At 38.4% G+C, this 26,780-nt stretch overlaps 1 protein-coding gene across 1 annotated transcript; it reads right to left on the bottom strand.

Annotated features, from left to right (window-relative positions):
* Positions 1 to 232: 232 nt before the first annotated feature.
* LOC133789527 (scarecrow-like protein 33) lies at positions 233 to 2,437 on the bottom strand. The gene has a single exon (XM_062227357.1). The coding sequence runs from the start codon at positions 2,403 to 2,405 to the stop codon at positions 492 to 494; it is 1,914 nt and encodes a 637-aa protein (XP_062083341.1). The 5' UTR covers positions 2,406 to 2,437; the 3' UTR covers positions 233 to 491.
* Positions 2,438 to 26,780: the final 24,343 nt, after the last annotated feature.

Raw genomic sequence — 26,780 nt, 5'->3', positions numbered from 1 at the left:
CATTACACTTCATATATATATATATACATTATTGCATGCCTCTTGTACTTTTCTCACTAGGCTATCTTCTACTATAATGAAACTTATAGTCATTAATTAATCATCTATTAGTCCTTGTAGCTCACAGAATCTGTAATTATTTCTTTTAATTTAGTTTTGAGCCATTGTTGTGGGGGTACCATGTAGGCATATACCACAGATCACTTGATGATAAACAACAAAGACTACCAACCAAAATTTAAAGAGATAAACCGCGCAAGATTTTATTGACATAATTTTAATATAAGAGAGAGCAAGATTATTAACACAAACGAGAAAAAGGGTGCTAATTATTTTATATAAATATGTTGTGTCATAAGCAGCTCAGATACACAGGTTAAAAAGCTCCAAGCTAGCATGATATAAGAAATCTAATTTAAAAGTAACAAGATCTATGATTATTACAAATACATGTTAATTATTATCCCCTTGGTTATGATGATCTTAGCTAGCTAGTCAGGTTTCCAACATGAGAGAGCATACAGTACTCGCCCCTTCCAACCTTGTAACATCCATTGGCTATCTTCATCGACCAAAAAGTCCTTATGGTAACATGAGGCCTTCATTTGCTCCACTTTCTTCATAATCTCTCGGCTCAACGGAAGCTGCTTCAGCCCAGCTCTCAAGTTCCTTGCGTGCCACTGCTTGTACGTCTCCGGCCTTTCGACCCTTTTCGAGCCTTCGCAGGCAACCACGTTCAAGATCTCCTTTCCATAGCACTCTTGCTCGTACACCTTCCTGTCCTGCTCAAATTCCTGGGGTGAGTTGGCCTCCAACATATCAAACACAGTTGAGAAATAGTAGAGCGCCTCTCTGAACCTTGTAGTGAAAAATGGAGCATTGTAAGCCCCATTAACAATCCCATGAATGAAAATATCTGGATGAGTACGCTTCACCAATTTCAGTACAGCATCTCTTGAGCTGTGTAACCCTGCAGTGTCATCAAGTAAGTATCTGAATAGATACAAGGAGTTCACAACAGTAATGTCATCCTTGTTAATGTTGAGATCTTCACATGTTATGTTCTCCCATGCTTGCGCTATTGGTTTGTACGTAAAAGGGACATTAAATCTTTTACAGTAGTACGCCAAACGATCACCTGTTTCTTCAAGCCTTGCTACTGGTCTAAACCCGGGTAAGGGAAGGTCTATACCGGTGATTCGCAGAAGAGGAGGGCCACCGGACTTCATGGAGAGGCGCTGGATGAGGCTAGGCCATTGAAAACCATTTAGAATGCCAAAGTGGATGATGTGGAGGGTGTTTGCTTTCTCTGCTAACTCCAAAATCGTATGGTTGATAAAGAAGTTAGATAGCTTGATGAGAGGGCAAGCTGAAAGAAACAGTCTGCAAGATTTTAAGGAAGTGAGAACTGACATTCTTTTAGCAGCCAGAGCTGTGTATAAATCATTCCCAATACCATTCAAGCGTGCCTCAAGTGCATTACCAAAGTAGTGAGCTAGTCTCTGAGATCCATTGCCTGAGAAAGAAGAGTTTCTTCTTATCTGAAGTAGTAATTCGGTGGCTGTCTCTCGATCATTGACTGCTACAGCTTCTGCACAATGAGTAAGTAGATTTCTTAAATCAAGCAAATCTTCTTCACCACCAGCCCATTTCCTCCTCCTGGTTTTTGCAATATAATTACTGTTATTAGACACTTTTGACTCTCTCCTTCTACTTGTTTCGAGTCCATTTTGCCAACCATTGGCGAGTAAAACCATATCAAAAGTCTCAGCATATAGCTCAGATTCATGATCACTATACACTGTCAATTGCTTGTCCTTTCTTCCAGCCAAAGTCTCAATCTCAAGTTGGTTTACACTTTTCCTTTTCATCAATAATCCACCATTCAAGTGATTATATTGACTCTTACCTTTACTTGGTATTTCCTTCATGAGTTTCAGTGGAATCATAGGATTATCACCTTCAAAATCAAATACCATTTTATCAGCATGGCGGGGAGTAGTTGATGAACTGGGCTGAAAATTGTAGTTGATCACAGGAAGAGCTGGAATAATACTATTGTAACTACAATATGGTTCATGAATAGTACTACTGAAGACATCATTAAGCAAAAAGGGTTGGTCAACATTAAAGCAATGATCACTACTATAATTAGGAGTAGTAGTAGTGTTGTTATGCACTAAGTTAATGTGTTGTCTTGACGCATAACTACGTGGAGCACTAATTAACCGTCGTTCTGAGCTGTTTTTCTCAGCAAGTGCATCAGAAAAGGGCCTTTGAGCAGCTTCAACAGTTGCATCTGAGAAAAAGTAGGTTCCCTCTTCCATGTCTTCTTCCAATAGAATCTTGCTTATGCAGTTCAAAAGTGGAGCTTCTTCTTGATCAGGAGGAAAAGTACTCATCATTGCCGTAAAGGTAGTAATGTTTTTGTTTGCCGGGGCCTAGAGAGAAACCATTAAAGTAGTCGTTATTATTATATATAAAAGTAAGTTATTTAGAGTGATCAATAGTCTAGAAATAAATTATTATTCTTGTCACCAAATTAATCTCTTACACTAAGTTAATTACGCCTGCATGCATCCTTACAAAACATTTTCCTCCTAATGTTTTTGTATACATTTTATAAAGCTTTGAAATGTGCATCATAAGTGGTATATGGTATCAAGATTTAAACAAAAACTTTAATTTTCCGCAGAGACAAATGAGAATAACAGAAATTAATAATAATGCTGAAAAGTAAAACTTCAAAAGAAATTCAATTCACTAGTATTTGCACTAACAATGAGTAAAATTAATGGCCTTACCTGGTAGGAGAAACTTGGTAGCTTTAATTGACAGAGCTGTGGGAGTGAGCTTATTATTATTTGAAGCAACAAGACTTGTGTTTATATAGGAATAAATTTTCCCACAGAAATTTACTGCTGTCAATTGTCATTATTCAGGTGTACACAACAGTGTTGCGTGCCGATCGATCGTGTCATTTTCAACTGCACATAACAGTAAATATACGCTGTATGTCTTTGGTTTCACATTTGCCTCATTTATCTTTGGTAAAAGTCAAAACCGGCCATATGATCTTATTACACAAGTAACACATGATTGTTAATTTGAGCAACATATCCCCTGTTTCGAGACAGACGACAGAGAAAAAGGTTTAACACCTTAATTAAGGAGTATTCAAAATCACACGAACTATTATCTAGCTAGCTAATTAATCTGAATGAGATATTACATATACATAAACACAAATATTCATATCACAGCACTTATTTGAATATTATGGAATATGTTATGTATAGAAGATTATCTTGACCTGGCACCCTATATATTATTAATCGTACCAACTTGTAATAGATCGATCATCGATCCATATGTATTGAAATTTAAGGATAGATAAATCAGAAAAATTCAACAAGCCACAGAGAAATTATGAAAATAATTGTACGTACGTATAGTATATTGATTAATTGCAAAGCAATAGTGACGCCGACTTGTATCTAGAACTAGAAGGTTGCTGTATTGATTAATTAACGTACGTTTCATTGACTTACACCAAGTTTGTGAGTTTTTCTGCTTATACACAGAGCAGTTATTAATATGTTCTCATCGCATGCAGTATTATTTGATATTATAAAATTTGGTTTCATACTTAATCGTTAAATAATTAGTTTCAAGATACTTACATATATACACTTATATATAGAAAGTAGCAGAAATAAAATCCTTAGTTTCATGCACGTCAAAATTGAATATGTGTATACAGTAACGAGCCACTTAACCTACAGAAACTTGATTTATATACTAAAATGTTTGTTATATTATTTCATATAATATAATGTTAAATTAAATAATGTGAAAAATGTGATTTATCTTGATTTTTCATAATTTAGTAATATATTATTGAGTTACAAAATTAGATACATCTGTGTGTCAAAATGTAACATATTTTGGAGTTACAAAATCAGTTACAAATTTATAACTCTTAAATGTCACTCAATAATGTGTAGATTGAGAGTTACACATTTGTATTTGAATTTCATGGAGCCACTGCTGAAGACATGTTTTTAACTCTTATTAAGTGTATGGATGTTACAAAATCATGTGGAAAGAGATTGAGACGTTTTTTGAAAACTAAAATTTGAAGGCTGAAACAGCCTACTGGCCGTGGCCACAAGCTTCCCAGGCCACGGGTTAGAAGCCAGCAGCTGCGGCCTGGAGTGCTGACAACCAATTTCAATTTTTAATTTTCTCCAAATTGGACAGTTTTAACATCCCAAGTATTTATCAAATCTTTATTTTAATTTCATAAACATCCAATTAAACATTGGTAACAACCATGGAGTTGGTGGAATTTGAAATTCAAAGGGTGTCTCAAAACTCTATAAATAAGAGTCTAATGCTCACTTGTAAGACACACTATTTTCTATCCATAAAACACTTGGCTGGAAAATACAACAAAGACGTTTGATAATTCCAGAGAGTTATTTCATTGTGAGATCCCTTAGTGCTTAGAGAATAAGAGGAAATAAGCTTTTGGAAAAAGATTTTGAACCTTGTTCAAGTTGGTGATCCCTACTACTCTATATTTTTGTTGTATGATTTTGTGTTCTTTCTATTATTCTTATTTCATTCTTTTTGTTCTTTTCATTTTGAGTTTGTAATTTTTTCTTCTACATTTTTTTATTTATTTGTATTTTTAATAACTGAATTGTAACATTTATGTTAATCAAATATATCTTATCTATTGTATTTTAATTTTCTCTATTTTTATTAAATAATATATATGTCAATCATAAAAATGACAATTTAAAAACTAATGATATGTATATACACACAACTTAGCCCCAAGAAAAATGATGATGATTATGGAGATTCACAATTTTGCTTCTTCTTTTAAACCACAGTTATATAGTACTATCAATAATTGTACAAAGGAAACAACCACTAATAATTGGGCTTGAGAAAAGAAATAAAACAACTTAAAAGCTTTTTTCTATTTTTTTATTTTTTTTGTGGGGGGATTTTTGTCTTTGTATTGGGCGGCGCCGACTTTAACCTTTGTGATTAAAAAAAAAAGAAGAAAAACCATAAAAGGAAAGGGTGTCAACTGTCTAGCAATTCAAGTGGCAGAGAGGCGGCGACCCCTCTTTTCATTTGAATTTCTTTCCCCGTGTGATTCGGTGATAGTCATGACTTAAGTCAAAAACCGCTTGTGCTAAGTAATTGGCCTACAATGTTAATATAGGTTGTGCTTGATAAAATTTTAAATTTTAAATTTTTTAAACACAAAATATTATTTTTATTTTTGTTTCTTTATTTTAAAAAAATAAAAATATATTTAGTAAATATTTTTGTTTTTTGTTTTTAAAAACAAAAAACAAAAAATTATAAATGCTTTTGATAATTTTAATTTTAATTTTTTGTTTAACAATATAAAATGAGATGTTGATTTGAAGAAGAGAAGAAGAAGAAAAAAATGAAAAATTGAAAACAGTTTGAAAAAATTTTGAAAGTGAAAAAATTCTATTTTCAAAATTTAATGAATTTTTGTTAAATTTTTTAAAAATAATAAATAAAAAAAGAGTTACTAAACACTATTTTATATTTAATTGTCAAATTTTTAATTAATGAAATAAAAAACTATTTTTTTTAAGTGTTACCAAACATAACCATAATTAATAAATGAGAATCTTTCCTTGCTTGAATTGTTCACAAACAACCAAACTCAATTTGACCAACCGATTAAGAATTTTGTGTTTTAATTAACATAACTACCACTAATAATTATTTATAATCATGTGCAGGATGTCTGAAAATGACCATATCTAGTAGTGATGACCCTTCAAGCATAAAATGGTGGGAGGCCAAGCCAATGCCATCTTCATAGTACTGCAGTAGCTGGAATTGTACTTGCCAAACCGTCTAATGAGTGAAATGTAAGAATGCAATGAGAAAATAAGTTGTGATTGATTATCAACAGCTGAAGCTCTTATTATTTATATTGAGAATAATACAACTCAAAGTAAGCGGGAAAAACAAAAGAAAGGCTAACAGAAAATTAACCAAAACTAAAGTCTGTTACAAGAGTGATAACTCTACAAAATAGAGTTATTTTAACATATTTTATATGCTAATTGTGGCTTAGTTCTTGAGTTTTTAATTAACTTATTAAGTTTTTATGTAAGTTTTAATTTATTAGTCTTATTGTAGTTCTCTAGATTTTTATATGTTTTTATAGATATTTTATTATAATATGTTGTAATTTAATTATTTGAAATTTGTATTGTTAAGTTAGAAGTTAAAAGTGTGATTCTTGTGAACTTAAATGCTATATTAAATTAAGTTATAATCAATATTTTCAAATAATTAATATGATTTATTTATATTTGAAAATATTTGATTGTTATTTAATTTATTTTTATCTTGTAAGAATTATATTGTAGTTTTGGGAAAAAGTAAGAAAGAAGAGTGGCATTTGTGAAAAAGAAATAGGAAAAAGTGGCACAAGACCCATCTCCTTCAGCCCCACGGATTGGGCCTCACAACCAAGGCCCACGGCCCAGCTCCAGCAAGTCTTCTCCCCCACGTTCAGCAAGCACTTCTCCACGCCAGCTGTCAACCATTTCCTCAGCATCACCACTTGATGTCACCTCTCCAAACCATTTGCTATCTGCCGAATTAAAATTTCAAGTTGAAATAATCAACTCCCATTTACCTTGAAAAAGATCACAGCCTCCCTTCAACTCCTGGCCCAAGAAATTCGGCCCAACATCACTTGCCTCTTGCTCCAGGCCCAATAGCAGTCCAAAGCTCCCCAGCCGCCTATACTGCCATCAGCCACTTTTTGAGCCCTTAAAATTGCCCAAATGTACCATGTGTCCCCTAGGACAAAAATGCCAACTTTTTACCCTTTTGTCTACACATTTTCACCACAACGTCATCATTACACCCTATAATTTACCTCTACATACCATATTTATTTTATTTAATTAATCTAATCAATTTAATTAATTTAAATTGATTATTTTAATAAACTCATTTTGGCTATAAATATGGACTTTCAAGACCATTTTAGGGTGCTTAATGTTTTTGGTTACCATCTTTTTCTCTCATTTTCTCTCTACCATTCTCTCTTCCATTTGGGTTTTTCAAGAGCATTTTGCAAGTATGTATGTCATTTATTTTGTAATTTCTACTCTAGTTATGTGCTTCTAATCTTTTTCATAAGATTATTAAGATCATGATGAAGCAACTTGTAACTAGGTAATATTTATGTTGTATGTTGATTTCCCTTGTAATGCAACAAAGTCTATGGATTTTTCTTCTTCATATATTTCTTTCATCTTAAATATCTTGTATTTTAGATTGTTAGAACATATTTACACTTTGTTCTTCATTAGTGCATAAACATAATATTCTTTGTGTAAGATGTGTCATTAAATTGTACACACCATGCTTAGAACAAAAATATTATGTTTTTCCTTATAAATAATGTTCATTGATTTACTTGTTATTTCATTAGATTGATTTACACTAAATGCTTTGAAATTATAATTTTGAAAAGTGAAGAAAAATCATATCTTTTTATAAGAAATTTGTGCTTAAAATTATAAATCTTTTTGGAAAATGATAGTTTAAATTATTTTAACTATCACTAAAACTTGGGAATCAATATACTAATAAATATTATTAAACTTACATTTTGTGGATTCTAGTATCTTAATAATCTTTTCTTTTAACACTTATTGTCAAATCATTATTGGTTTATTTTCATTATCTTAAATAGCTTTATTTTACAATCTTTTAGTTTATGTTCATAATATTAAAACTCATCAATCTTTGGAGCTAGGTTAGAATTTATTAATTTTGATTTAAAATAGTTTCATTTTCGATTTTAGACAACTCCTTTGGGTTCGACATCCTTGCTTACACGATCACTATTCTATATGGACGATTCGTGCGCTTGCGATATATAAATTTTTAAACATACCCGTTTTGGGTCTATCAAAGAGAAAACAGCCTAACTAACCACATTAGTTAACACCCTCCCTCAAATTGATCGGCCTAGGGAGCACGGTCAATTTGCTACATAAAGTTTGAAATCTAGTAATAAGGAGATGCTTTGTGAAAATATCTGCTATTTGGTCCTTAGAAGAGACAAATTGGACATTGATATCTTTCCTTGTGACCATGTCTCTGATAAAGTGAAAGTCAATTTCAATGTGTTTTGTCCTAGAATGGAACATGGGATTAGCAGCCAAGTGAGTGGCACTCATATTGTCACACCAAACAGTAGGAATCGAATCAAGAGACAATTTGAGTTCATGAAACATCTGCTTGTACCAGGCGAGTTCTGCTGCAACGTTGGCAAGAGCATGATACTCCAATTCCGTGCTACTGCGAGAGATAACACGCTGCTTAGAAGAGGACCAAGATATGAGGTTGTCACCAAGAAATACAAAGAAACCACCAGTGTTGCGTCTGTCATCAGGACTGGATGCCCAACCTGCATCCGTGAAAGCAAAGAGATGAAAGGTAGGAGAAGCTGACATAGTGATTCCACGTGTTTGAGTGCCGCAGAGATACCTTAAAATGTGCTTCACAACAAGCCAATGTGAAGTGGAGGGTTGGTGCATAAATTGGCAGGCTTTATTGACAGCAAACGCTATATCGGGACGAGTCAAGGTAACATACTGAAGGGAACCAACCACACGCCTATACTTGGTTGGATCAGCAATAGGAACACCATCATTTTGGGACAGAGGCTTACTAATAGAACCAGGTGTTGGAGCATCTTTAGAGTCCAACATATCAGTCTGAAGAAGAAGACCCGAATGTATTTATGTTGACTAAGATGAAGGTGACCTGGAGTGTAAGTTACTTCAATTCCTAAGAAGGATTGAAGTTTGCCAAGGTCCCTAAGAGCAAACCTTGAGTGCAGTAGCTGAATAAACTTGTCAACAACCTTATTATCACTTCTAGTTATGATTATATCGTCAACATATACCAGAATAAAAATGGTAGCCAAAGTCGAGTGAAGTATGAATAAAGAGTTGTCATACCTTGAACAAGTGAATCCCCATTGTTGCAAAGCAGTGCTGAGTTTAGAAAACCAAGCTTGGGGAGCCTGCTTTAAACCATATAGAGCCTTGGATAGTTTGCATACATGTGAGAGAAGTTTAGGATCAATAAACCCAGGTGGCTGAGGCATGTACATGTCCTTTGAAATGTCACCATTATGAAAGGCATTGTGAACATCTATTTGCCGAAGAGCCCAATTTTTGGATAAAGCCAACGTAAGAACAACTCGGATAGTGCCAGGATTCACGACATGAGTGAAAGTATCAAAGTAGTCCACCCCTTGTGTTTGAGTGAAATCGTGAGCAACAAGTCTAGCTTTGCGATGATCAAGAGTACCATCTGAATGGTATTTCACTTCGAAAAGCCACTTATAGTCAATAATGTGAGCTCCTGGAGGTGATGAAATGAAGTGCCAAGTTTTATTTTTGAGGAGCATTCAATTCTGCCTCCATTGCTTGAGGCCATGGAATGTCAAGAAGAGCTTGCTTATATGTATTTGGCACTATAATAACATCAAGGCATGTGGCTGCAAAGGCTTTGGGCTTGTGAATCCCACACTGGGCTCTAGTCATCATGGGGTGATGATTAACATTGGGAGCTTGCTACACAATAACAAGGTTAGTAATAATAGTTTGTTTAACAACAGGTGATGAGTGTGGTGGGGAAGTTGCTGCAGTAGTGATATTAGGATGTGTAGAGGAAGACGAAGTGAGAGGAGTGGAAGGTGGGGAATGAGTTGGTGAAGGAGAATAATTTGTTGTGGTGGTAGGATTTGAGGAAATGGATGGTGAGTTTGTGAGATGGTGTAGAGGTAAAATGGCTGGAGTGTAAACTGGCAGAGAGGATGGAATGGGATACGTGTTGGTGATATGAGGTAAGGGAAAATAGGATTCATCAAAGACCACATGACGACTGGTGTAAATTCTATTAGTCTTTGGCTCTAGACATAGATATCCTTTGTGTTGTGTGCTATATCCAAGGAAGATACAGGGCAGAGACCTATATTGTAATTTGTTGGAGTTGTAAGGGGGTAGATAGGGGAAACATAGACAACCAAAAGTTCTAAAGAGAGAGTAGTCTAGAGATTTGTTATATAACTTTTGATATGGTGAAATGTGGTGGCAAATGCCTTAAGCCAGAAGGGTCCGGAGCCGTTATATAGTGCGAGACAGATATCCAGGGAGTTGGCAGAGGATATGACCAGAGCTAGAATAGAGTTGATGGTGGGCCAGTTGGCCAATATCACGCTACAGTCTACGCTGTTAGAGAGAATAAAGGAGAGTCAATTGGGGGATCCACAACTGACAAAGACCAGAGGGACATCCTAACTGGAGTGTCTAGGGATTATATAGCGTTGATTAGTGGTGAAAAATACACATTTATTGATTTTAATAGTCAAAATAAATTAAGTTTTAATTAATATTTTCATGGAATTAATATGATTTATTTTATAAATGAAAATATTTAATTATGATTTAATTTATTGTTATTTTATAGGAATTAAAGTTATATTTTGAAACTTGAAAAGAAAATAATTAAATCTGAAAAAAGAGAATAGAAAGTGGCATTTTTCTTGAAAGTAAGTGGCCCAATTGGAAGGAGAAGCCCAGGTCCGTCCTTCCCCGAGCCCACCAAAGCCGAGCCACCAAGCTGCTGAAGCCTCCTTGCGCCACCTGTCCAGCAAAGCATCAACTTCCCAGCATCTCACACCCACGCTGAGCTTCCCCAACGTAAGCCCAAAGCCAGCAAGCCCAATTCGGGTCCCCTCCTCTTCCAGCAGCCATTCAAAGCTCAGCACCCCAAACGAAGACCCAACTCGCAGCAAGCCCATCCGAAGCACCTCCAGCCCATCTGCCTTCTCCTCTCCCAGCCACTGCCACGTGGTGCCTCCCCATTGGCTGAGAATGGGTCAAAACCCACCTATGCCACCAGCCACCTTCAACCCATATTTTGTGGGTATTGGGCCTTGCAAATTTGCCATTTTGAGCTTTAAAGCTCATCTTTTTTGGTGCTTTAGAAAAATGGCATTTTGACCATGCACCAAAATAACTAGGTTAATATTTATATTAAGATTTGATTTTTCAAAATCATATTTTATTATTAATATTTCAGATTTATTTTGTAAACCTCATTTTGTTGTTTAATTTCTTTTTAGTCATTTTCTCCCTCTATAAATAGAGACTCTTTCTTCACAATTTCTATGTAATTTTTAGGTAGCAAAACTCTACCAAATTTTAGTCTCATTTCTCATATTTTCTCTCTAGAATTTAATGAGAATGTCTAGCATAATAGGCTAACCTTCTAGGATGATCCTATATGCACTATGACTTTGTTTGGTATTTTTGATTCACCATGTGCTTAAAGTTTATATATTTGAGTGATTTATTTTCTTTGATCTCTATTTCTTCATCTTGTTATCTATATTTATGTTTACTAATAGTATATAGATTTTGTCAAGCACTTTCTATGTATTATCAAATTGGTGAAAATAATATAGATAATGTCTTTATCATTTTCTCCTTCTCATTCATATATATTTACTTTGGCTAAATCTATATAGAATTAGTCATGCTCTTTCTATGTATTTTATAAATAGTAAAAGTAATATTTGTGTTAGGTTTTATGTCCAATCTCTTATTGCATTATTGCCAATGTTATAATGTCATTTTTAGATTTCTCATAAGATTTATCTCATCTTTCCATGGTAAAGAATAATAATCACTTGAATACATTTTTGTAAAACATATTTGTGCTTCAATGTTAAATCTTCCAAATGAATAGTTGGGATGTGAACTATCAATTTGTGTAATTTTTGTAAATCAAAGATCCAAATAAATAAGTATGCATATTGGTGACTCTTGATCATTCCTACTTGTTACCTATTGTTACATCACACTTTTTTCTATCTTTATTTCTAATCTTTAAATCTCAAAAACAACAAAAATATCAACTTTTCTATTTTCCTCATATTATTTATTTCTTAACTTTATTTATTGATTAACTTTATTTCTTTGCCTCCTTGTGGAATCGACTGATCGATCTATACTACAACCACCGCTTAGTGGATGCATGTTTTGGGCGTTAAACAAGCGTCAGATATGGATTTGGTGAGGCATAAAGGTCGGATCTATGTTGTGATGGACACTGTTATCAGACGGGAGATTATGGATGAATCTCATACTACCCTTTACTCTTTGCATCCAGGCATCACGAAGATGTATTAGGATGTGTGTAACGCTCTGGTTACTCCAAGATCGTTACTGTGGACTTTAAATAGTGCTTAACTCGCTAAACGAGTCGTCATCTAGGTGTTATTAATAGGCCAGGGTGAAAATCTCGGTCAAAAGGAATGGATATATTTTATTTACAACGTTAAACTGTACATGGCCCCATAAAAATGTTTACAAGGTTATTTACAATCCAAAATGGTCATTACAGCATAAAAGTTACAACCCGCCGACCTAAGCGGCAAAAATAGGGTTAACCCTTAGTTCCTCCGAGAAACACCTTGGCCATGGTGGTCAAACAGCCACATATGTACACATCGTCACCTAAGCTCTCCACTTAAGGCTGGATGAGCTTTTCTTTCCCTTTACCTACACCACATAGCACTCGTGAGCCAAAGCTCAACAAGAAAACTTAGTACTGCATGTATATATTATAAATAATTGATTATGGGCTTGGAGCCTTAATCAGATGATGACTAATAAGTCATTTTGTGTAGGTGACTAATAAGTCACTCTCTGGATAGGTGACTAATGAGTCACTCTCTGTATAGGTGACTAACGAGCCACTCTCTGTATAGGTGACTAATGAGTCACTCTCTGTATAGGTGACTAATAAGTCTCTCCCTGGGGCTTTGCGCCCTAAGCCATGTAACGTTTCAGTCACCTGAGCCTTTAGTTCTGGCTCTAAGTAACTAGCCTTTAGACTAGACAAGTGCTTTAGTTTTCTTCGACCAATAGGTCTGTCAAGCATTTAATGCTCATGTTGATTATATCTAATCATTTCAGCCTGCGTTAAACACATTAATGCCGCTCTTGACTCATAAGCCAATACCATACAACCAGTGCTTAGTACTACTGCCGATCATGACTGATAAGTCAAGACTTCACGACCAGTACTAACACCAATGCCATTTCTGACTCATAAGTCAGTGCCATTCACAAATAAGCAAAGCTGCTAGGCATTTACAATGCAATCAATGTCCATTAATAGAGCACTCAACATGCCTCATCAATAACCATGCATGTAACATACTAGGTGCAATTTTCTTACCTCTGGTAATAAAAGAACGACCCTTGAGAACGATCTGTCCTTAAGTCCCTTAACGGTCACCTAATCATAACCAAATATGATATCCCATCAATAAAATAAGTAAAAAAAGGTTCAAGGTATAAAACCCCGCTCCCAGGACCTCGAACCCTACTAAAACGGTTAGTAGATTCGATCCTGACCCTTAAGAAATGAAAACCCGCGCTTAAAACTCTTAAAAACCCATCCTAGCAAAAAAGGGAGGGATGGGCCGCGACCTACCCCCAGGGGTCGCGGCGCGCCCCCAAGACAGAGAGCCCCTGTCTGGGGTGCTAGGGGCGAGCCGCGACTTGACCCTTGTGGGTCGCGACGCGCCTACTAGACAGAGCCCAGGGGAGGCTCTGAAATGGGTTCAAGTCGCGACTTGCATGAACTCGGTCGTGACTTGAACCCACGAACCCAGCTCCCCTTCATATTTCTTAATTTAAACTCAGCCAAACCTTCAACTAAACCATCCCAAAATCACCACCAAACATCAATGTGACAGTCAGAATCCTGTGATTCGTAAGGGGAAAGACTGGGTAAAGCTGTGCAATCCCACACCGCCTGGGGAAGGTCAAGTGTGATGATTCTAAGACTGTGTATGTATTGGACTTCATAGTTGAAGATGGCTTAAATGGATTGATGGGTACTACCTATGCCAACAAGATGCATCTTCTTTTTGGTAGTCCGTCACTTAAGAACTCCAAAGTTCTTAAGTGGTGACCTGGAGCAATCTCAAGATGGGTGACATCTTGGGAATTTTTCTCAGAAAGCATGCGAGTGAGGACAAAGCACGCTGGAAAGACTCGTGTTGGTTTGTAGGGCCAGTCGTCATTCTAGGAAGTAGCCATAGTGACGTGGGGCGTTACAAATGGTATCAAAGCCTTGACCTAGCCGAAAGTGTGGCTGACGGGGACTTCGGGCCCATAAGGGGGGGTGATTGTGACAGTCAAAATCCTGTGATTCGTAAGGGGAAAGACCAGGTAAAACTTAAATGGTCTTTCCAGCGTGCTTAACCTGGAGTAATCTCAAGATGGGTGACCTCCTGAGAAGTTTTCTCAGGAAGTGTGCGAGTGAGGACAAAACACGCTGGAAAGAGTTGTGTTGGTTTGTAGGGCCAGTCGTCATTCTAGGAAGTAGCCATAGTGACGTGGGGCGTTACAAATGGTATCAGAGCCTTGACCTAGCCAAAAGTGTGGCTGACGGGGACATCGGGCCCGTAAGGGGGGGGGGTGATTGTGACAGTTAGAATCCTGTGATTCGTAAGGGGAAAGACCGGGTAAAGCTGTGCAATCCCACACCGCCTGGGGAAGGTCAAGTGTGATGATTCTAAGACTGTGTAGGTATGGGACTACACAGTTGAAGATGGCTTAAATGGATTGATGGGTACTACCTATGCTAACAAGATGCATCTTCTTTTCGGCAGCCCGTCACTTAAGAACTCCAAAGTTAAGCGTGCTTGACCTAGAGTAATCTCAAGATGAGTGACCTCCTGGGAAGTTTTCCCAGGAAGCGTGTGAGTGAGGACAAAGCACACTGGAAAGAATCGTGTTGGTTTGTAGGGCCAGTCGTCATTCTAGGAAGCAGCCATAGTGACGTGGGGCGTTACAATAAATACAACATTTCCACCAGTTTAACAACAAAACCCAAGCCTTAAACCACTCAAAACATCACCACATATCCAATTACCCAATAAAATTATCAAACTTACAAACCAAACTAAAAACAGAGTAAAACTCATAATTTCAAGCTGAAGAACCTTACCTCAATTTCTAAATGAACCTCACCTCAATTTCTAAATGAACCTCCTTCAGCTGCTGATCACAAGCCTAAACCCTCAAGCCGTAATTCCCTCAGTTAAATCCTCAAGTTTAGCTTCAAATTTCTAACCCAAGAGAGAGAAAAAGAGATGATCGAGAGGTGAAGAGAAGGAAGCTTTGTTTTACCTTATTTTAATTCCACAACCTTCTAACCTTAAATATATCTAACAACCCAATGACCAAATTGCCCTTAGAACTAATTTAATCTTTCAAAGCCATCCAAGGGAAAAAATGTCATTTCCCACCTATCCCGTTAATCATAATTAACGTCCTCCAATTCCTGTTACTTCCAATGACCTTAAATAATTATTAAATCATATCCCATTACCCGTTCATTCGCGGTAATGTACTAAGCATCAAATTACCCCCAGACTCACCCCGAGCTCGATAATTAACCCCGTTATGACCAAACCGCTAACTTGCATCCTAGGATTGTCTCATGACGAATAGCTCGAACATATCCACATAATATTGTGGTCTCACCCATAAATCACAAACATACACATAAATTTATAAATATGCCCTCAACGGGCCAAAATTACGAAAATGCCCTTCTGATAAGAAGTGGGTCCACATGCATGCAATTATCATCATACCATAATATAATTCACATAATCATGCATTTAATCACATAATTACATATTAAATAAATTATGGCCCTCCTGGACCTCTAATCCAGGCATTTAACTACATTAGGGAATTTGGGACATTACAACTAAACCCTCCTTACTGAAATTCCGTCCTCGAAATTTACCTGAACAGCTCAGGATACTGACTCTGCATATCGGACTCCAACTCCCAGGTCGCTTCTCGACTTTTTTGTTCCTCCATAATACCTTAACCAAAGGTATAGTTTTATTCCTCAGGACCTTGTCATTTCTGTCTAATATCTGGACTGGCTATTCCTCATAGGAGAGATCTACCTCAAGCTCCAAATCCTCGTAACTCAAAACTTGAGTGACATCTAATACATACCTCTGAAGAGCTAAAACATGAAATATGTTATGCACGGCCGACAATGTCGGTGGTAAGGCCAACCTATAGGCCACCTGACCAATCGACTACAGGATTTCAAATGGACCTACACATCTAGGGCTCAGCTTGCCTTTCTTCCCAAATCTTCCCACCCTTTTCCATGGCGAGACTCTAAGGAAGACATAATCTCCCACTTGGAACTCCACGTTCGTGCGTTTGGGATCTACATAACTTTTCTGTCTACTTTGAGAAGCAAGCATCCTAGCTCTAATATTCTCAATGGCCTCATTGGTCCTCTGAACTGCCTCAGGACCCAAGTATCTCATTTCCCCTGTCTCATCCCAATAAATGGGAGATCTACATTTCCTACCATACAGCATCTCATAAGGTGCCACACCAATGGTCGACTGATAGTTGTTGTTGTAGGAAAACTCTATCAAAGGTAGATACTTAGTATATCAATCCACAATAACCCTTACTAAATCATGTTGACCTACAATCCTGGGTAACCCCACCACGAAATCCATCATGATGTCCTCCCATTTCCACTCTGGGATGTCTAGAGGCTGTAATAGCCCTGTTGGCCTCTGATGCTCAGCCTTGACCTGTTGACATGTCAAACACTTAGCCACATACTGTAATGCCCCAAATTTCCTAATAAGGTTTAGGACCTTGATTAGGAGGCCGGGAGGGCCATAATTGCTTTATTATGTTATTAAGTGATAATATGCATGTTTAGGTGTGTTGAATATGCATGTGAACCCATTTATGAGTAATTGGGCGATTTTCATATTTTGGCCATTTCGGGCATATTTGGCATATATGTGATATGCGTGTGGTGCTTTATTATTATTTGGTTATGCCAGGGTTACCCAGCACAAGATGATCTTAGGAGGGAAGCTAGTGGGAAAGTCACAACGGGATTTATTCTTGACTTGGAGTAAGTCAAGGGGTATTTAGAGCGTTACCGGGTTATTGGGTAATGGGAATAAATATTTGGTGATAAATTGGGAGTTGGTAAGATCAGGGGGAAATTCTGAAGGTTTTGGTTATTTTGTCCCCGGGGGTGTTTTCGGGACCCCGAGTGTTAGGATATGGTTGAGGCTACTTAAGCTTGAAGTAACCTTTTAAAAGAATAAAAGAACGTTCTGTACATTCTCTCTCCCTCTAAGTTTCCTTTTCGTCTCCCGATTGCATTTTCGAAGGTAACTTGAGTTCTAGGACTCAGATTCAAGCGAGGATCGAGGCATAGCGATCCTAGGAAAGATTAGAAGCTTATTAGCTGGAGGATTTAGTTGGAAACAACTCAATTGGAGGTAATTCAAGTTTTAAGTTTTTAAGCTTGAATTGGATTTTGTGTTTTGATGTGTTTTTGGGTGATTTGAGACTTGGGTTTTATGGGTTTTGGATCATGGGGATGTTTGAGAACTTTGATTTTGGGATTTGGAGATGTTTGCATAGGTTTGTGGAAGGTTTTAAAAGTGGAAAGTCGAGGAAAAGTGGCTGGTGCGAGGTTGGGTCGCGGCCCTGTTCTTGGGCGCCGCGGCCCTAGCTTGAAGAAGGTGGAGGAGGCACTGCCAGGGGGCCGGGCCGCGGCATGGTCCTTGTAGGGCCGCGGCCCTTAGGGGAAAATAATGGAAAATGTGAGTTTTTGTGATGGGAACTTAACTCTAAGGGCCTGGGATCGATCCTACTATCTAGTTGAGTGGGATTCGATGTCCCGAAGGCTTGGGTTGGGTTTGGAAGTATTTATTTACTCTTTTTGATGAGGTTTATATCATGGTTGTGACTAGGTTTTCACTAAGGGCTTGGAATCAGGGTCGTGCTTGTGTCTCATTTATTGGTAACCTGTGCTTGGACCAAAGGTAAGAAAACTGCACCCTGTGTATATGTGACATGCATGGCTATTCTTGATGCATGTTGGTTGATTATTAAATATGACATGCATGGCTATTATTGGTGCATGTTGGATTGTTAAATATAATGCATATGATGCACGAGAAATATGTGATTAGGACATGCTTTGTATACTGAGTATGATATCGTTCAGAGCTTGAGCCTCTGTGTTCGTGCATGGTCCTAATTGTACTAGTACTTATTGAGTAAGCATGCTGAATACCTTGTATATGGATATTGTATATGTGATATATGTTTGGTGGCATGGCTTACTTGTGTATGGCACTGACTTATTAGTCAGAATCGGCAACGGTGTTAGATCCATCTGTGAAGCTATGATTTATTAGTCAAGTTCACAATGAGTTGAACACTGGTCGTGTTTTACTGACCTAAGAGTCAGAAATGGCATAGCGTTGTGAACGTCGATCCAAATAAAGATTAGATCTAATCGATATTAGCATTGAATGACTCATATGGGGTATTAATGCTGGACCGACCGGAAGGTCGATGAAAATTATAAGCGCTTGGCTAGTCTAAGACTAGTTATTCAGAGCCAGGGCATATGGCCCCGGTGACTGTTTGTCACATGGCTAGGGAACACTGTTCCATAGTTATGACTCTAGAGTCAGGAGGAAGGTTATGTTGGTGACTAATCACCATGCACCTATCTTGTTAAGCTAGTGAGATGCTCACTTATTTGTTAAGCCCTGGTGATCCTATCGTCACATGGCTAAAGGGTGTTGTCCCCGTATTTGTGACTTTTGCGATAGTCACCTATTTGTTTGGACTGTTGGTCCTGTATAATTAGTACAATCAATGTTGATATTATATCATTCTATATTATGTTTTCTTGCTGGGCTTCGGCTCATGGGTGCTATGTGGTGCAGGTAAAGGCAAAATAAAGTTGGACCATCCTTGAGCTGGAGAGCTTAGGTGATGACGTGTACATATGCAGCTGCTCGTCCGCCACGGCCGAGGTTTAAAGAGGAACTAGGGTTAAACCCTGTTTTGCTGCATAGAACGACCTGTTGTAAATATTTTCTTGTAATAGACTCTGAAATTATAATTTTGGGATCCCAGCATATACATTAAACGTTCTAATGAAACGTTACATCTTAACCAAAAATTTTAATCCCTAAACCGCTAATCATACTTAGTTACAAAATTTTGGCCAAATGACTCGATTAGCGAGTTTAGCACTGTTTACAAGGCACACCGTAACAGTCCCTGGAGTTTAGGGCGTTACATATACTCTACCACATCCTTCTTCATCCCAAGCCACCAATACAATGATCTCACTTCTTGATACATCTTCGTGGTGCTTGGATGCAAAGAGTAAGGAGTGGTATGAGATTCATCTAGAATCTCCTGCCTCAAAGCAGTGTCTAACGGAACTCATATCCGGCCTTTGTATCTCAACAAGCCCATCTATGACACTGTATAATCTCTGGATACTCCAGCTAAAACATCCTCTCTGATCTTGATCAGCTGTGGATCACCCAACTGACCCACCCTGATTCTCTCCAACAGTGTAGACTGTAGCATAATGTTGGTCAACTGGCCTACTAGCAACTCTATGCCAGCTCTGATCATATCCTCTGCTAATTCCCTGGATATCAGCCTCGCACTGAAAATCTGTCCCAGACCCTTCTGGCTTAAAGCATCTGCTACCACGTTGGCCTTTCCTGGATGATACATAATTTCACAATCATAATCTTTTACTAACTCCGGCTAATGCCTTTGTCTCATATTCAAATCTTTCTGTGTGAAGAAGTACTTCAGGCTCTTATGGTCAGTATAAATCTCACACTGCTCCCCATAAAGGTAATCCCTCCATACCTTTAATGCAAAGACCACAACCGCCAACTCTAATTCATGAGTAGGATACCTCTGTTCATACTCTTTCAGCTGACGTGAGGCATAAGCAATTACCTTTCTCGACTGCAATAAAATACAACCCAAACTCTAATGTGAGGCATCACAGTATATCACAAACTTCTCCTGATCTGTTAGAAGACTTAGTACTGGAGATGTAATCAACATCTGCTTCAATTCTTGGAAGTTGTTCTCACACTTGTCTGACCACACAAACTTCTGATTCTTGTGTGTCAGCTTAGTCAATAAAGTGGCAATTTTGGAGAACCCTTCCATGAAGCATCTGTAATAACCTGCCAATCTAAGGAAACTTCTAACCTCTGAAGCATTCCTTGGCCTTAGCCAATCTCCGACCGCCTCAATCTTGGCTGGGTCCACCTTAATCCCTTCTTTACTGACAATGCGCCCAAGGAAAGTTACCTGAGATAATCAGAACTCACATTTCTTGAATTTTGCAAACAATTTGTGTTCCCTCAATCTCTGTAAAACAAACCTCATATGTTGTTCATGTTCTGATTCTGACTGAGAATAAACTAGAATATCATCGATGAAGATGATCACAAACTCGTCCAAATAATCCTTGAACACTCTATTCATTAAATCCATAACAGCAACTGGAGCATTAGTCAACCCAAAGGACATGACTAAGAACTCATAATGCCCATATCTGGTGCGAAAGAAAGTCTTCGGTATATCTCTATCCTTGACCCTCAGCTGATGATAACCAGATCGAAGGTCTATCTTTATGAATACCCTTTTACCTTGCAACTAATCAAACAGATCATCTATCCTTGGTAGATGATACTTGTTCTTAATTATTAACTTGTTTAGTTCTCTGTAATCAATACACATCCTCAGAGAACCATCTTTCTTCTTCACAAACAGAACTGGTGAACCCCACGATGAGAAACTAGGTCTGATAAAACCTAAATCCAACAACTCCTGCAGCTATACCTTCAGTTCTTTTAATTCTATTAGGGTCATTCTGTAAGGTGTTCTAGGCACTGGCTCCGTCCCTGGTGCCAGTTCAATCACAAATTCAATCTCTCTCTATGTGATGGCAACCATGGTAAATCTTTTGGAAACACATCTAGAAAATCACAAACTAGTCTAGTCTCCTCTAGTCCCACTGGCATGACCTGAGCGGTATCAACCACACTGGCTAAGAATCCTACGCAACCTCCTTGCAATAGATTTCTAGCCCTTAGAAAAGATATCATACGTATATGGGGTCCATGTACAGTGCCAACAAATACAAAAGGATCCTCACCTTTAGGCTCAAAGGTTACCATTTTCCTTCTGCAATCTATGGTCGCCCCATACTTCACTAATCAGTCCATACCCATAATCATATCAAAGTCGGCCATAACCAACTCTATCAAATCAACTGACAACTCTCTACCCTCCACTATCACTGGCAAAGATCTGACCCATCTTCTGGATACTACTAACTCTCTTGTAATGCCCCAAATTTCCTAATAAGGTCTAGGACCTTGATTAGGAGGCCGGGAGGGCCATAGTTGCTTTATTATGCTATTTAATGATATTATGCATGTTTAGGTGTATTAAATATGCATGTGAACCCATTTGTGATTAATTGGGTGATTTTCATATTTTGGCCATTTCGGGCATTTTTGGCATATATGTGAAATGGGCGTGGTGCTTTGTTATTATCTGGTTATGCCAGGGTTACCCAGCACAAGACGATCCTAGGAGGTAAGCTAGTGGGAAAGTCACAACGGGATTTAAGCTTGACTTGGAGTAAGTCGAGGGGTATTTATAGCATTACCGGGTTATTGGGTAATGGGAATTAACATTTGGTGATAAATTGGGAGTTAGTAAGACCAGGGGGAAATTCTGGAAGTTTTGACTATAATGTCCCCGGGGGTGTTTTCGGGACCCCGAGCATTAGGTTTTATTGGAATCTACTTAAGCTTGAAGTAACCTTTTAAGGAAATAAAAAGAACGTTCTGTACGTTCTCTCTCCCTAAAGTTCCCTTTTCGTTCCCGATCGCATTTTCGAAGGTAACTTGAGTTCTAGGACTCGGAATCAAGCGAGGATTGAGGCATAGCAATCCTAAGGAGAATTAGAAGCTTATTAGCCGGAGGATTTAGTTGGAAACAACTCAATCGGAGGTAATTCAAGTTTAAGTTTTAAGTTTTTAAAAGTCTTTAAGCTTGAATTGGACTTTGTGAATCGTTGGGTTTCTAGTTTGTTTGAATCTTGGGTTTTGGTGGTTTTGGACCATTGGGGAGTTTGGGAACTTTGATTTAATGATTTGGGAATGTTTAGACATGTTTTTGGGAGGTTTTAAAAGGTTAAAACAAAGGGAAAATGGCTGCCCCGAAGTTGGGCCGCGGCCCTTGCTCGAAGAAGCAGGTGCCCCAGTTTTGTCTTGCTGGGCGCCGCGGCCCTTGGTGTTGGGCGCCGCGGCGCTTGCTTCTGGTGGTGCTGGGGGCCGCGGCTCAGGGTGCCAGGGCCGCGGCTCAGGCAGGCTTTTGAGCCCGTTTGGGTGTTTTGACCCCGGGAACATGGTTTTGGGCCTCGGGATCATTCCTACTACCCGGATTAGTGAGGATTGATGTCTTGGAGGCTAAGTTTTATTTCAAGGGTTGGTTTTAGAGCTTGAACTCATTGGATCACCATTTGTGGTTGTGACTAGGTTAACACTAGAGGCTTGGATCAGGATCGTGCTTGTGGCTCATTTGTTGGTAACCTGTGCTTGGACCAAAGGTAAGAAAACTGCACCCCATATGTAACATGCATGGTTATGATTGATGCATGTTGAATGTTTAAATGTAAACATTGATAGCATAATGAATGCTTGGCAATCTTGCCCATTTGCATATGATTATTGTTGAGGCATGCTGGATGATTAAATGTGATGCATGTGATGCACGAGAAACATGTGATTAGGGCATGCCATGAATGATGAATATGAGATTGGTCAGAGCTTGAGTCTCTGAGTTTGTGCATGATCATAATTATGCTAGCAACTTTTTAGTAAGCATGCTGAATGCCCTGTCCTTGGATAATTGGCATATGTTACACATTGATAGCATTGCTTACTTGTGCATGGTACTGACTAATTAGTCAGAATTGGCAAAGGTGTTAGTATCAACTGTGAAGCTGTGACTCATTAGTCAGGTTCGGCAGTGGTACTGGGCACTAGTCACGTTGTACTAACTCATTAGTTAGAATGGTCTTAGCGTGTATCACGCAAGCCATCAAAGATGAGGTCTATTTGACTATCAGCATTGAATGACTCAAAGAGCATTAATGCTAGACCGACCCCGAGGGTCGATGAATGAAATAAGCGCTTGAAGGCTAGTGGCTTACTCAGCAGCCACTCTCCCATTTGAATTAGTGACATGCTTGTCAGTCACTCAGTATGGTTTACCAGAACCTGTTGAAGGCTAAAGGCTTACCCAACAGCCACCCTTCCATTTGAATTAGTGACTTGCATGGCAGTCACTCAGTATGGTTACCAGAACCTATTGAAGACTAGAGGCTTACCCAACAGCCACCCTTCCATTTGAATTAGTGACTCGCTTGTCGGTCACTCAACGTGGTTTATCGGAACCTCAAGTGTTGCGACACTCATTTGATGAATATTATAAGCGCTTGAAGGCTAGTGGCTTACCTAGCAGCCACTCTTCCATTTGGTTAGTGACTTGTTTGGCAGTCACTCATCTGATTAGGATTGACTTGATAGTCCTCCAATCAGAAGGCCAGGATTTCTTATCCTGGATACCCCAGCATCTGTTTGAATACATTTGCATGCTGAATAGAGCTATGAATGCTAGGCATGCCAGACATGATTTGAAATCATGATATGACCGTTTATGAGCATATGAGTTTTCTTGCTGGGCTTCGGCTCACGGGTGCTTTGTGGTGCAGGTAAAGGCAAAAGGAAGCTGGACCATCCTTGAGTTGGAGAGCTTAGGTGATGACGTGTACATATGCAGCAGCTCGACCAATACTTGGGCGAGGTTTGAAAGTGGAACTAGGGCTGAACCCTGTTTTGCCGCCTAGATCGGCTTGATGTAAATAACCTTTTGTAATAAACTCTGAAATTATATTTTTGGGATCCCAATGTATACAGTAAACGTTCTAGTGAAACGTTTTATCTTAACCAAAGTTTTTAACCCCTAAACCGTTAATCGTGCTTAGTTACACGTTTATGGCCAAATGACTCGAATAGCGAGTTTAGCACTGTTTGCAATGTGCACTGTAGCGGTCCCTGGAGTTGGGGCGTTACATCTCTAGTGGGTAATAAAGTTTCAAACCCTACAGCATAATATTCACATGGTCTACACAGTCTATCAATAATTCTACTAGCAACAAAAGAATGTGTAGCACCAAAATCAATCAAAACAGTATAAGGGGTTCCAACACTAAAAAGCTAACATGTAACTACTGAGGGGGAAGCCCCAGCTTCTGCCCGAGTCAATGCGAATACTCGAGCTGGGGCCGAGCTATCTGCCTTTCTTGGCTCTTCCTTCCTTGCTTTCGGTCAATCTTTCTTGAAATGTCCCACTACTCCACATAAGAAGCAAGCTTTTGCCCTACACTCCCCTATATGGCGCCTCTTGCACCTAGGGCACTCTGGATTAGTCCTCTAGGCCTCACTGCCACCCTGGCGGCCCATTAAGATACCATGTGGTCGCCTGCCAGGACCTGGAACTGGGAAGGCATCAGGAGCCTTCCTCTTCTGATCACTGGGGCCTCCGCACCTACCTGAACCTATAAATGAATGTCCCACACTCCTAGTGTCTCTCCTGGCTGCACTGTCACGCTAGATCTTGTTCTCTACGTTCTCAACTGTGAGTGCCTTCACAACCACATGTGCATAAGTAGTAACTCCAGACACAGTGGTAATTTGAACAGCACGTGCTATTCTAGGTTGTAGCCCCTGGAGAAACCCCTCCCTCGTGGTCCCATCAGTGGGCACCAGTTCCATTGCAAACTTGGCTAATCTATCAAATTTCAAAGCATATTCAGTCACTGACAGACTTCTCTAAAGTAATCTGCTGAACTCTTCAGCTTTTGTAGCCCTGATGGCATCATTATAATACTTTTCATTGAACAAAGTCTGAAACTCTTCCCAACTCAGGGCATTGACATTTCTGGTCTAGGATATAACTTCCCACCAAATTCAGACATCCTCCTGAAGCATGTATGTGGCACAAGCCACTCTCTCATTACCAAACACCCTGATAAAGTCAAGGATGGTGGTAACCATGCTCATCCATTGCTCAGCCTTAGCTGAATATGCACTACCCTCAAAGACTGGAGAGTGTTCTTTTCTGAACCTTTCATAAAGAGGTTCCCATTTACTTTCAAATTCTGGCAATTGCTTAACTGTTGGCACCGCTACAGGTGGGGCCTCTGGTAGAATGTTCCCTGCAGGAACCTGTTGTTTTCTCAGGAGGCAGATTTCTTCTTCCTGCCTCATAACTCTGACTTGCAAATCAACAAACAAGTGCTGCCAGTTATCAGGAGCTGGCTGAGGGATCTTACTCTGGTCATTTTCCTGAACTTGTCTGTCATTATGGCCAGCTAATGAGTCTAAATAGTGCTTAACTCCAAGACCATTACTGTGGACTTTAAATAGTGCTTAACTCGCTAAACGAGTCATTAGGTTATAAACGTGCATCTAGGTGTTATTAATAGGCTAGGGTGAAAATCTCAGTCAAAAGGAATGGATATATTTTATTTAAAACGTTAAACTGTACATGGGTCCATAAAAGTGTTTACAAAGTTATTTACAATCCAAAATGGTCATTACAGTATAAAAGTTACAACCCGCTGACCTAAGCGACAAAAATAGGGTTAACCCCTAGTTCCCCTGAGAAACACCTTGGCCGTGGTGGCCAAGCGGTCGCATATGTACACATCGCCACCTAAGCTCTCCACTCAAGGATGGGTGAGCTTTTCTTTCCATTTACCTGCACCACATAGCACCCGTGCGCCAAGGCTCAGCAAGAAAACTTATTACTGCATGTGTATTTTGGGAATTGTGCCCTGAAAGCATATGTAGTAGACATTGTTTTATGTAATAAATAAATTAATTGAATTTGTTATGCATATATTTTATGGACTATATTATTCTATGATAATATTATGTAAATATCAGAAAAATTCCTAAGTTTATATATGTGATCTCAAACACGTATTGGTACGGGAGGATTGTGTTTGAGATAAATGAACTTGAATAGTTCGCAGTAAAATAAAGTTATGGAATCTTTAGATTAATTACTGCAAGTACAGTCCACTAGTATTATGAATACATGTGATCTAGATCCAGATCACTAGTATGGTAGGACACTTTAGTGGAGGTGCTTTATATATTAGAGAATATATAGAACTGGACCGGATATGTTTATTAATACTTAGTTAAATACTGTTTCGAAGTATTAATTAAATATATCAATTGATGATCATATACAAATAGATCTTAATCCTTAAGTTATTATGAATTCCTGTTTATGTTATATGCAATCTTTGATTCACTCGTTAGGGTCTGTCAGAATGATCAGGCTAGAAACTTTTGTTTTGGGAACTCATTAATGTAGATGGCTGGGGACATATTATACATATATGGAATCTATGCCTTCTCGCAAGAGATTGAATAATGGTTCTCTTAAGGGTTGACTTTTGGGACTGAAAGGTTATTGAGCTCAAATTCATAATTTATTTATGAATTAACCTTCACTAGTAAAGTCAATGGTACTTAAGGAAACAAGAGATAATTAAAAGGGTAAAACGGTAATTTTATTCCCGATTAATTATGAACCATTATTATAGGGTCAATTTGTATGCAATGATTATAT

Source organism: Humulus lupulus, chromosome 7, assembly GCF_963169125.1.
Source record: "Humulus lupulus chromosome 7, drHumLupu1.1, whole genome shotgun sequence".
Taxonomy (NCBI): domain Eukaryota; kingdom Viridiplantae; phylum Streptophyta; class Magnoliopsida; order Rosales; family Cannabaceae; genus Humulus; species Humulus lupulus.
The sequence above is the reverse complement of the archived record's forward strand: the minus strand, read 5'-3'. Positions and strand labels throughout refer to the sequence as shown.

Excerpts from the sequence above, each read along its gene's own strand:
- LOC133789527 (XM_062227357.1), bottom strand. The coding sequence starts at position 2,405 with ATGATGAGTACTTTTCCTCCTGATCAAGAAGAAGCTCCACTTTTGAAC.